Genomic DNA, 13,470 nt, shown 5'->3' with positions numbered 1-13,470 from the left:
ACTGGTTTTGTTTGCTTGGTTGTTGTTTAAGTCGTTTGGGAAGTAAAAATCAATAGTTGTGTTTTTCGTTTATAAAGAGGTTGTCTTTAAACTGTTATAACTTGAGATGCATAAATTATTTTGATGTGATTCCAATTGGAGATGATAGCTTGTCCTTTTACGATTCTAACGATAGGTCACACGCCCAAATTGACCAAGTAATGAGTGAGTTATGACTGTTTTACGAAAAACTGGACAAAGTCTTGAGAATTAGGGTACTCGATCGAGTATCCTTGGTACTCGATCGAGTAAGGGGGCACTCGATCGAGTACCTCAGTTACTCGATCGAGTAGCCCTGGTGATTTGTTTTACGTGCTTCTGATCTTGACCTACTCGATCGAGTAAGTCCCTTACTCGATCGAGTGGCCTGTACTCGATCTAGTGACCCCTGTTTTGGGTCATATGCTTATCTTTTGAATTCGTTGCATATTATGTTTAATTCAAAGTTATTATTTTGCTCTTTTATGCATTGTTTTACATGTATATTGGTCTTGACGCGTAAGTTACCCAATCTTGTGGTGTAGTGAGTGACACCTGTGGTGAGTATGAGTTCGGTGGGAGGACATGAGTTATATGTGTTGTGATAGATAGTGGAAAAAGAAAAGGAAGATTGGTATGGTGTATAGAGACATAGAGCATGTTTTGTGAGATGAGATGAGTGATATGTTTGTATGTTGAGTAACGTAAAAGTAAGTGAATGTGGGCAAAGGATGATGTGAGTCTAAGGAACGTGAGAATGAAAGGATTGAGAGTAAGGATATGGATAGTGACAACCTGAGATGTGTAAAGAATTATGGAGGGAGGTAGTTAAGAGCCGTGTGGGTTAAGAATATACATAATGAAAGTTCGTTTTAAAGGGGTTGAGAAGAGTGGTATATAGTGAACTTTGTGGAGACATGTCACGGGGTGGAGATTCGGCTTTTTAAGAGATGAAACTATTGTGGGTTTTCCTTGGGCAATTAGCGGTATGAAAGGAATTTTGATTTCTAGAGATGTAAGAAGGAGATGCAATTGTTGAACAAGAACGCTGATTTTATGGATGGATTAGTGGCAAGGGTGATTGATGACATAATAAGAGAATATTTGTGGTAAGAAAGAGTGAGATGATATCGATATGAAATAATTAGATGTGAGTTTTGGAGCAGTGAGAACGTAACTGGATTTCTAAAGAGTTAGCTAGAAGGAATAAGGAGTTGAACTATTAATTGGTATTATTGAGTGTAAAGAGAAAATAAGGATAAAAGTAAGCTGAGGAAAATATTCACCGGAGTCATGTGATATAAAGGTAAGGAATCATTGAAATGTGTGATAGCGTCACGAGGATGTTAGTTAATGGTTATAAAGGAGTTTTGGGACAACATGATTAGTAATGAGTTTCGAGGAATTAAGGAAAGTAAGAAGTTGGTAGAATATTTGCACGATACGAGATTTTTGGCGGAGAGTTAGATGATGATACAATTAAGGATAGTATTGGGAAGAATATTGAGGTAATTTTGTTGATGGATTCGATGTTTGTTATTTGGGATGTCAACCCAAGGATAGGAAAGAAATCGTGATGTTTAGAGATAAGTGTAAGAGATTTGATGTGCGGACAGTGGTAGTGTTATCGTTTGTGGTGTTGTCACTAGTGGTTAAGAGTGATGGTATATTAGAAAGGTAGCAATTCTAAAAAGGTTGATTTGGTAGGGACCTGATTGTTGTGTATGATTGTAAGAGGGTATAAGATGTGGTTAGATGAGGCGGATGCTAATAGTTGAATAGTAAAGGTATGGTTATATTTGGCAGGAAGTGATGGTTGTGTGAATGGGGGAATATGTTATGAGGGGCATATGAGTTAAACTCGGGCGACAGGTAACCTTTATCGAGGGGTAACTTACGTGATCAGGATTGACTGGTTGGATGTGATTATGGGTCTATGTCATATATATAAATGTTGGTGTGAGGTTGTGACCTCACAAGAAATGGTATGGTGTGATAATTATAAGTTGTTATCTGAATTTTCTGTAATACATGTTGGATACGAGAACGTTGGAATGATATCCAAAAAGGTAATAATTTGACTGATTTGGCATGACTAGTTATGCTTGTCTGTATTCATGATACATGTCAATATGTGATATGGTAAGGGGGATGATATTCACGAGGTTAGTATCTGTTTAATTCATAATATATGGTGTGCTATGATTTAGTAAAGTGGATTTGAGTAAGTTTTTCTTGACTGAAAAGTTATCCTGAGTCAGTGTTTATGGGAGTTGTATGCAGTTGTGATGTCTATCGATGTGGTTGTGGTGCCTCGGGTGGTGATCCGGACACGATATTTAGTGTTGTGATGCGGGTATTTTCGCACTACGGTGTGGCTGTTGGTGGCGGTGTTGTGATGCCGTCACCGGTTGTGGTGGATTAGGCGGGATGATTATGGTTCGAGTTTCGAAAGTACATACCAGTTATACATAGTTTGTTGTTCTGTTTGATGTTGCTCCTGCGAGTTTCGGTTTACGCATGTAGACAGGTTGTCTTGCTTATTGATGTTCTCTTTACCGAGTTAAGTTAAGAATGAGGTAGAGTATGATAGGAAATAGAGTTGAATATGTTTTCGTTGTTGTCATGGTATAGTGATGTTCTATTGATGGGATACGGTTGTGAGAGGTCGTTACAATAATTATGATCTTGTTCTAGTTAAGGTTTCGGAGACATGGTAATGGCAAGTGAGTCGTAGAACATGTGTGGTAATGACCCGAAAGATGCAGGTGGTTCATAATCTTTTGTTGAGAAAGTGAGTGTAGGGTATTGGGAATTAGTGTCATGTTAAGTTGTGTATGAGTTTTGCGGTAATGGAAGAAAGAACTTGATGATCTAGTGTGCGTGTACATAACGAGTGTGGATCGTGAGTTATGCTTCTGGGAGATAAGTGCCTTACATAGAGAGGTACGTTGTTTTACAGAAATAATGGAGAGTTAGTATGGTGATTTTGCTACGAGTTTTGAGGTATAGGTTAGATGGTGTGACGAATGAGTTGAGGTATGAGGAATGTTTAAGTAAGAGAGCCTTGGATATATGCATGGCGAGTGTTTAGATTATAAGCGGTTATCTTACACATGTGGTGGTAAAGAGAGTAATGAGATGTATCTAGTATTTAGTATTAGTGAGTTACGAGGACGTAACATTTATCTTAAGAGGAGTAGGATGTGATAAAAGAGATTTTGATGGGTGTGCATATGGTAGTATATTTGAAAGTAGAGTGTTGGTGTAGCATAAGATATGGATTTGTATATGTTGTGGTTGATAGTGTTAAAAGGTCACGGACGTGCTTGTAGTAGTTTAATGTTAGGAATGCGAGAATACTTCGATAGTGTTGACAGTTGGATGATGAGATTATGAGTGTGAGTAAACTTCGAGGACGAAGTTCCTTTTAAGGGTGGTAGAATGTAACATCCCGTTTGATGTCTACGAGTGTCTTGATTTTGGATTTGATAGTGGATGATATTATGGAGCTAGCAGCGTTAGAGGATGGTAGTTGGTTATGTATGGAGTTGGTGTCGTGAGAGATATATATATGTGGAGTTGATACGATATCGTGAGCCATGTTGTGGAGGTAGGAATAGTTAGTGGAGTTGGTGTTACGAGTTCATGTTTGGGTTAGAGTTTTGTTTCGAGTTCTTAGTTACGTTGTTGTGTCTTGATCGAGTTAGCATGTTTGGAGTTACGTTGTTGTGTCTTGATCGAGTTAGCATGTTTGTTTTAATGTATGGGTTGAACTTCGGGGACGAAGTTCTTTTTAGGAGGGAAAGACCGTAATACTCCGTATTTATATGTCTTGGGGGTACTCTATCGAGTAGCCCTTACTCTGTCAGTAAGGGCAAGTTGCGAAGATAAATAGTTTCGACTGTTGGGCACTCGATCGAGTAGCTGGGGCACTCGATCGAGTAGGGGGGTACTCGATCGAGTACCTTGGGTACTCGATCGAGTGTCCGGTTTTACGGGAGAGTTTTCTCGGGTTTTGTTAATTACGCGATTAAGGTATATAAACATATTCGGCATTGTTATAAATCACTTTTTACAAAACCTAAAACCTGTTTAAGAGAGAAAGCAACTAGTCTTCTTCCTAATCGCGTTCTTGACAATTCCGGAGTTCGAGACGGTCGGTTCGTATCGTAGTTCGTGTCGTTGGATTCCTTGCGTCGAGGGTAAGCTTTTAATATAATTTATATAATGTTTTGTTAAGATTGGTGAAACCCTAATTTAGGAATTGGGGGTTTTTATGAGTAGTATTTGAATGGTAGCATCTATGTGTTGTATGATAGGAGGAGAATTCGTAGAGGAGCCGTTTTGATACAAATTGTAGATACCGTCTGCGTGTTGTGCTTTCCGGGTAGGATTTCCTACTCGCATTAGTCCCATAATGGGATGTTGGTGATGTCTTTGTAATTAGTTGATTGATATGATGATTGTAATTGTGTTTGTGATTGTGGTTGTGTTTGTTGATGGTTCTCGAGATGCGTTCTCGGCTGAGTGGGGTCACTTGCGGGAGTGATCTCACGCCCTAGTTTCGCCCTTCGTGGAACCCGCCACGGAAGGGGATGTGCACATTAATGGACAGGGTTATCGCTCGTACGATGAGCGGGGCTTAGGTGGGAACGGCTGCGGTCCCCCATCGCGGGCTGGTCCAAAGTGGACGATCGGTGATTGAGACGGTTGGTTGGTGTGTGTGTGTGTGTGTGGCGGTTCAAATTGTCTGTTTGTCTTATTGTTGTTATCTCGTATTGATTGTGTGATTAGTACGACCCGGTGTTGTTTTGTAAAACTGCGGTGATCCATTCGGGGATGGTGAGCAGATATTGAACAGGTATAGAGATGAGTACTGGGATAGCTGGGATGGCCACGACATGACGATAGAGTCTTCCGCTGTAGTTTAGCATTTATTTACATTTCAGTTGAGAACAGATAGTTTGGAATAATGTATCGTGCTTTCAGTTTGGTTTCAAGGATTGTATTCATTCATTAAACTCTTATAATAAATTTTGTTTCCGTTTTGTCTATTTGATTATCATACCTCGGGCGACCGAGATGGTGATGTCTTCATACCTGAGTGGTCCTGGTAAGGCGCTCGGAGTATGGGGGTGTTACAGTTACACACCACAGTAAGAAGAGCATCTGACGGAAATTCCGTCAGTAATAGCCTTTTACTGACGGAATTTCCGTCAGATGCTCACTTATTGTGACAGCTGGGTTGCAAAACTTCTATGAAATATCTGAAACATATGACGGAAATTCCAGCAATACTAGCCAATTACTGACGGAATTTCCGTCAGATGTCCAATTATACCACCCCCATAAGTCGGGATCCTTTCCTTTAGGCATTCCCAACACATGGAGGCATTACAAGACTTGGTTTCCCAAGTTTGTAGTGCGAACAATCAAGTAAAGAAGTTCTCAACTCAATATAAAGAAATAGATAAGTTGTAGTTAAGTGGTTACAAGTTGGGGGATGCAAATACCATCCTAAATGTTATACAACCAAATCAAAAATAGGAGTTTAATTGTCAAGAACCAAAGATAAACAAAAGCAGTGACGACTAGTGAAAAACGCTCCCCAAGCCCTCGAATCTATCATGCTAACCTGTCAACACTACTCCCCATATGGGCGGAAATTACCATATGGTTCACCATAGATAATTCAAAACCGAATGTTAGCTTAACGATATAAATGTTCAATGCATGCAATACTAAACTTACTTATTCATATGACAATGCAAGGTAAGAACCAACAAAGTATGATGATACATAGAAGTCGCCCTCCAACATACGTCTCCACAAACTAGTGACCAGACACATCCACGACGCCACTATCAACACAAGGTACTCGGAACACGTCCGTGGTACCGGGTCCGCGTGCGACTCTAGTCCCCTGCCAGACGTCGTGTCTAAATATGCACATCCCCCTTTGAGTGGGAAGCTCCAAGGGTGACTTGAGCGGAAGACGGTTTCCCAACCGCTTCTCGTCTCCAAATTTGTAACCAATAATCCTCCAACATAATCCATTGTCCACCAAACCATGAACAAACCAAACAAGTCCAAACAACGCAACTATGCAACCATATTAGCAAAACAAGTATAATCATGCTCAATTCTTCACTAATCCATTTCTTCTCATTTAATTGCTATTTAACATGTTATAATGCAATGTAATCATCTTTCTGACAATTTACCATACTTATCTTAACCTAATTACCATAAAGTCATCTTATGGGATAAACCCTAATTACCCAAAACATGTTATAATGCAACTATTATGAGGTAAATGCAATTAGTGATAATAAATGCACAATTAAACACTAATATCATCATAGCCAAGTAGGGAAAACCCTACCTTAAGCTTATCTTCACAAATCCACAAGCTATTCACTAGAAATGCTCCTCAATAAAGCTCCCTACACATATTAATTACTAAAATCATTACTACAAATTATTATAATAAATCTACTAATTAAACACTTTAATTATTCCTCTTAATTCTCATAACCTAATTAATTATGAGGTAGTATACTATGATAATCAAGATTACTAAGATAAGATTAGAGGAAGTGGAGTACAAATTGACTTACAAACAAGATAAGTGAACAAGGAGGCAAAGATTCTTCACTTAGATGCTAGGGTTTTTGAGAGAATTTGTTGGTGAATAATTTAGAGAGATGTTGGAGGAGTTTAGAGAGTGGTGTAAATAGTGTTTGAGAAGGGTTTTGTGTGAAAAATCTGAAGGGATAAGGTCCGAAAGCGACATCTCACCAACAAACTTCCCATATAAGCTGCATTGGTCGGTCCACTCGGTCGAGTGGTCGGGCCACTCAATCGAGTGGGAGCTCCACTCAATTGAGTGGATGGTCACTCGGTCGAGTGACTATCTTTACAGGCTTCCAGCTTACTGCCCAGTGGTACTCGGTCCTTCACTCGGTCGAGTGGGACTCCACTCGGCCGAGTGAATCGTCTACTCGGTCGAGTCTTAGTCTATATAATTGCGAGGTATTACACTAACAGCTGGTGTGCACCACAGTGTGTGAGAAATATCTGACGGATATTCCATTAGAATTAAGGGTTTTCTGATGGATTTTTCGTCACATACTATTTAGCGCCATTGACTTTGTCAACGCGCCAATATTATCTGACGGAATTTCCGTCAGGAATTATTACTGACGGAAACTCCGTCAGAAAACCGTCAGTTTCCCGTGTTATCTGACGGCTTGTGTTTTCCGTCATATTTTCCGTCACTACCCCGCGTTTTCGTAGTAGTGCGTCACCGCCATTGATTTGCAATCACTCTCCGCTAAGCTAACCTGTGATTGTCCAAGCTTATTAACCACCATTTCGCATTAACGCAAATATTGTCTGTACCATGTTCATCGACCAAACCCACAACCCCATCATGTAACATCTCCTCTGAACTCTCCATCCACTGCACAACACCTCCACCACTCTTTTTAACCCCTTAAAAGTCAAAGTTATGGCTTGCAATTTATCAATCATCTGACGCATATCATCCTCCGCAATCCGCTTATTAGCCTCACCGTCTTTATCACTCATATTTTTGGTCGAGCCACTTCTACCCATTGTTTGAGTTTTTGTAATTCGTCGTGGTGGCGCACACAAACTGTCACTGAATTATAAATCCTCGTTAGCAAACGGTCCATCCTCATAATTTTTCTCCCCATGTCCTAAAACACCACAACCATAACAGAAAGTTGGAAGTCTCTCATATTTAACGTCAAATTCTATAATTCTACCATCCCGCATTCGACTACATATACTATTCTTTAATAATTTACGCACTTCACGCATCACACGTATACGAATACCACGCTCAAGTTCTGGCAGAAGAGTTTGATCAGCACACACAAATTGGCATAGTTGAGTTCCAGGTTTGCGAATATTACCCTCATTATTACGACCCATAAGCGGAAGATCATAAATTTCTGCCCAAAGTAGAAGATTATACAATGGAATTTCAACTAGTTTTCCATCCGCAATTGGTTCATTAAAGCACCAAATAAACTTATCAAAGTGCCAGGGCTGACCATCGATCACTCGAAGCTTATCCTTCTTCTCTTTAAATCGAAACACAAAAATATTATCCCGCGCATCCACGACGTTTCCTGTAATAAACCCTTTAGGGTTCCAAATATTAGACATAGTATCAACTGCAGCTTTGAAATTGATTGTTCTATGTGCCCAAATTTTACCGACAAGCAGCAGTCGAGACTTGTCCTCAACGCCGTCCTCTGCAGTATCGTCCTAAACGAACACATCATCGTCACCCCTCCTCTCCTAAAACATGGGTTCCTTCTCTGCTCAACGCATAGAATTCTCTCCCCTCTCCATAAGCAACAACTAACAGACAAAAAAAAGACAATCTACTAGCAAACCCTAATATTACCCAAACCCTAAAAAAACACGAACATAAGTAAGCAGACCTACAAAGGCGTACCATGCAAAGCAGGGAAACCTGATAGAAGGTAGAAACTGTAACGCCCCGTAAATTTCGGACCGTTAATATATTTCGGAAATAATTTATTAATCAAATAAAATTTGATATTTAAGGTAATTAAAGTAAAAATAATTCAAAGAAATATAATTTTATTATATTTTGAAGAAAAGTATTTATTTTGATAGTTTTGAAATGTTTAAAAATAGTTTAAACCGTGTAAAATCTTTTATTTCGAAATAAGGGCGTATCGGGGGGAAAATGACAATTCGTTTGAACGTTGGGTAAACGAAATTGGAAATGGGTCGTATGAATACTCAATTTTATTGTAATCTCGTGTTTAAAAACTTTGGTCTTGACGGAATTTGCATTTGACTTACGGATTTAATTATTATTGAAACGAGTCAAAACCGACTCGTAAAAATCCCGACTAAAAATCCCGCACTTTCCTTTTCTCCCTTCCTTTCTCCTTTCACGCGGCATCCCCTCCCCCTATTCTTTCTTTTTCTGATTTTGGTTCCTATCATCACCATCAACATCTCAAAAAGACCAAAAACACCATTAACATAATTTCAAGCTCAAAATCGACGTAATTTCTTCGTTACTAGTCCGTTTTTCGCATAATTTACCTTTCCGGAATCCCCTCGACGCGATCTACAACTTGGTACAATTTAATTTCAGTTTTATTGAAGTTGTTTTAAGACCAATTTTCGGTATTTTCGGTTTATATGCTTATTATTGTGTTTTAATTGTTTATTTAGGTGAAGGATTGGAAGACGAGTTCGGGGACTCGTATATTGTAGAGGATAGCGGCTAGTGTCGTTAGGGTTTGGGTTTTCAAGGTGTTAATTGCTCTTTTTCTAGCTTAAGGTAACATATTTCGAGTTACTCGACGAAAGATCGTCACATGTTTTTGATTTTTGTATGTTTGGTGATTTTTACTTGAGTAGTAGTTTTCACATGATAAATTTGTTGTATGCATGTTTAATTTGTGCCTTTTGTTAGTTTAAATTATTAAAGTTGAATTGGGGACGATTAATTAATTTTCAGACGGTCTCTTGCTAAACAAAAATGGAAAAATAAGGTGGTGTAGGGGACGGGCAGCAGGCCCGTGGCAGGCCCGTGGCAGCCCGGGTTGGTCCGTGCTTGTTTTGCGGTTTTTCGTACAATATTGGTCTTTTCGGGTTAATTAATATTAGAATAGAATAAGTAACAAAAGGGTAGTAATTTGAATTGAAGCATACTAGTAACAAAAATTATGTTAATGGGAGAAATTGTGCTTATATTAATAGTTATCACATGTTAGGATAGTTTACAAAATGAATTTTATAGCGATAATTGTAATGTTTTGTTGATTGTGCCGAAAACTGAGCCTTAGTCCCTTTGACTGATGCGATGTCAGTTAATTGAGTGATGGGTCAGCCGCAATTTGACCCGTTACTGTCCGCAGGGTCAGGGGTTGCGGGTAAAAATTCGGTTGAATGATTTAGATAATCGGCCTTTTTCTTGTTTTAGGCCATTTATCAAGCTTTTGTTCACATGTATAGCTTATTGAATTTAATAGTGATTTGTATTGTAGAAATGGCCCTAGTTTCCCCTGAAGCCTTTAATATGGTTACTATTGTTAGAATTAGAAATTAGTATTGAATACTTATTGAGGATACTGTTGGATTGTATGCTGTAAATAGACATTATAAGCCTTTCACATGATAGAATGCTAGAATTTATATTGATAAGTAGGACTTTTTGCCCTCTTAAGGTTAAGTGGGTGTCTTACTTGACTTGTGTGGTGAGTCATGTGTGGTGTGGGCTAAAATATTCAAGTCGGGACTAGCGGGACTAGGTCCTAGGTGAGTATTTCGGCCTTCATCATAGATAGGTCTTTATAGTCTTTGACGAGTATATGTTCACCGCTTGATAGCCTTTGTGTTCTGACTAGTGGATGTTTATCCAAGTTGGGGCATGACCTCGGTACTTATTTTGATAGTATGGGGTCGGCTTAAGTACTAGCCAACCCTTCGGTGGTGTCCTTAGGGTACTCACTTCACTTTGTTTTAAAAAAGTTGTGGGTCTTGGGTGCGGTGGTGTGTATCCGCATGTCTAGGTCTCAAGGCAGATTTTAGGCTAGGGTTGTGTTGTCTCTTGGCCATGTTTTCTTAATAGTAACCGCTGAGCCAAGATACCGGTTCGATTACCTTCCCTACCTCGTGGTATAGACTCGAGTTACAAAGTGACTATTGACCGTGCTAAGAACTTATGCCTGTCTTTGATATATTGCCCTTTCTTGTTTGATGATTCTATGAATCATAGAAGGTGAGATGCAAGCCGGCTATGGTTGATAGAGTTTGGATTACAATTTGTTAAATGTTTCACATGTTAGTTTAGTTTGGTCAGTTTAGGGCTCATATGTTAGAATAATTGAATTCTTTATCATCTTGTTTACATGTTTTATTACATGTTACATAAATTTTGACGATTCGTGGCTGGGAGGACTCGAAGTTACTCCCCACTGAATTGTGGCTTTCGTGTTTGTATAAAATGCGATTGACAGGTTGTTGATGCTTTGTTTGGGGTCACAGACGGCTAGTGAGCAAGGAACCTTGGACCTAGTTTTGGCTATTCTATTAGTAAACCTTTTATACTTTTGGTTTGTATATAATTTGAAGGGACATATGTCTCCCTTTCTATTTTTGGTTTGTATCCTTATATTTCCGCGTTTTTAGTTATATATGTAAGTTAGTTTATCAGCTGTTGCAGGGTTATGACACTCTTCTTGAGTTGGAATGGTTGTGAATGGTTTAGGAAGAAATTTTTTGAAATTGCAGGTTTTTGACTAGTTGAACCATTTACAAACATATCCTACCAGTTTTTCCGTAGAATTTACGTATTTATTTAAGGCTAGATTTAAGGGTGTCACAGAAACCCTGATAAGAAGGATGAGCGAAGACGAGTTAGACAAAACTCTCCATAGGAAGCCCTCGAAGAGACTTTACTTAGTGTTTGCGCTTTAGACTAAACTCTAGAAGACGAGTTATTTACCCGATCTTCTTAAAATAGTCTTAACTTTAATTATTCCAAAAATAATTTCACTTTTGTATACAATTCTCTTAAATCGAACCTTTTTACTTGTAATGTATGCTCAAGACCATTATTGTTAAACTCCCGATCCGGATCGTAGGATCTTACGATCCAAGAAGTGGAGACCGATCCCGATCTGGATCGTAGGATCTTACGATCCATGAAGTGGAGACCGATCCCGATCCTAGATAGGATCTTAATTTTGTAGGATCTTACAATTCAATTTGTCTCAAAATTTTCTAGTGTAGAATCTTAACCCGATTTTATGATCCCACGACTATGCGATTCGATCCTAACACTAGTAACATTTTCATTTTTTTTGGTTACTAGAATTTTATATATGACTTTAAGATAAAAAAATTACTATAAGCTGGTACAATTTGTGGGTTCATAACAAGATAATAGTGTTTTGAAATTTAATTACGAGATTGTAACATATTTCGATAACATAATTATGTATTTTAGTTAATTAGTAGGATCTTACGATTCTACGATCCAATTCGATCCTAGTAACCTAGTCTCGATCTTAACAAAATTGTTCACGACAGAGTCCTTTCCAGTCAGCCTTAGTCATGGCTAGCGTCCCATCGGGGGAAGAGGAAGCCCAATTCTTGTTTTCTTTGCCAAAGAAGTCAAGGAAACATTCATAATGCTCCCATCTTGCTGCTTCAAGCTCTTGCCTATCAAGGAGAGTCATGTTGTCATAATTATGATTGGACGCGGTAGAGGAAGCCTGACTGACGGACTCATAACTCAACGAGATGACGATCACTGGAGTTGCATTATCATCCTGAGACTTAGACATACTTAGTCTAACGAAAAGTGAATTACTGAATGTTTTACTGAAAGATTTATGGATTCAAAAAAACTCTCAATGGCACTATTTATAGGGAAAAAAGAGCGCGTAAATGAATGGGCACTTAATCGCTTTTTAAACGTTGTCCTTTAAGACGTACGTGGAATACAAAAGGACACATGTCATCAATGCAGAAATTAAAAACTGGTCAAAATCAATGCACAATTAAACGCCGAATCACCAAAAGGAATGAAAAGATGGATGATCATTACATTACGATAAAGTAATACAAAGAAAGGTCAGTATAACCTACGCAGAGGCTTAGCCCGAGACAACGAAACAAAAACTAAGGGAAAGAAACTACAATTGTAAAGCTTAGCTCCCAAAGTGAGGACACATTGAGGATGAGCCAAGTGAGTAGGAGCCGCCATCAGGAGCAACACCACTCTTAGGATCCTCCGTAGTCCGCTGGCAACGAGTATCAAGTTGCTCGTCGGGCTGGCGCCCTCTGGATGGCCCAGAATGAATAGTTGGCTAGGTGATAGGCTATCGCACACCTAGCAAAGATACCCTAGACTTGGCTAACAAATGAATGTACTAAAGTAATAGGGGTCGAACACAAGGAGACAGAAGTTGCTAAAAAAGTTGTCATGGAGCAAATTTTATCAAGGTCAGTTGCGATTGGTGTTTGTTTTAATTAGTAAAACAATGATAATATAATGAAAGAAATCAATAATAATAAAGAGCATAGGGGAATCGGGTCACACATGCAAATTAATAATTGTTCAAGTCAAACTAGGAATTCTTAATAACGATAATTGGTTAGGCCTAATGACAACCACCTCTCGGCCTTAGTGTCAACCATAGAACGGGTTCTAGCAAGGTCTCATTATTACTGGATCGGTCTATTAGAACGTGCTTAATCTAATTGTTGGACCATATAGTTATATGTTATGTTTTGATAATGACAAGTATACTTTATAATATGTATATATCTGTTGCTCGTAATCGTTTGTTTAGTCTTGGTTAGATTAAATAGGGACTACAATATAAGTAAGAAATGTTATAGTATTCATGGCTATAA

At 38.7% G+C, this 13,470-nt stretch overlaps 1 protein-coding gene and 1 long non-coding RNA gene across 2 annotated transcripts; one reads left to right on the top strand and one right to left on the bottom strand.

The window, feature by feature from the left end:
- Positions 1–7,692: 7,692 nt before the first annotated feature.
- LOC141648921 (uncharacterized) lies at positions 7,693–8,220 on the bottom strand. Its single transcript, XM_074457627.1, has one exon. It carries the CDS (start codon positions 8,218–8,220, stop codon positions 7,693–7,695), a length of 528 nt encoding a protein of 175 aa, XP_074313728.1.
- An 822-nt stretch (positions 8,221–9,042) lies between these two features.
- On the top strand, positions 9,043–11,300 carry LOC141646028 (uncharacterized). Its single transcript, XR_012545292.1, has 3 exons — positions 9,043–9,176; positions 9,274–9,382; positions 11,064–11,300. It is a non-coding gene; the product is annotated as an uncharacterized LOC141646028 (long non-coding RNA).
- The last annotated feature ends 2,170 nt before the right edge of the window (positions 11,301–13,470 follow it).

This window comes from Silene latifolia, chromosome 3 (assembly GCF_048544455.1).
Source record: "Silene latifolia isolate original U9 population chromosome 3, ASM4854445v1, whole genome shotgun sequence".
NCBI classification, from domain to species: Eukaryota; Viridiplantae; Streptophyta; class Magnoliopsida; order Caryophyllales; family Caryophyllaceae; genus Silene; species Silene latifolia.
Note: the sequence above shows the minus strand (reverse complement) of the source record. Positions and strands in the feature narration are given on the sequence as shown.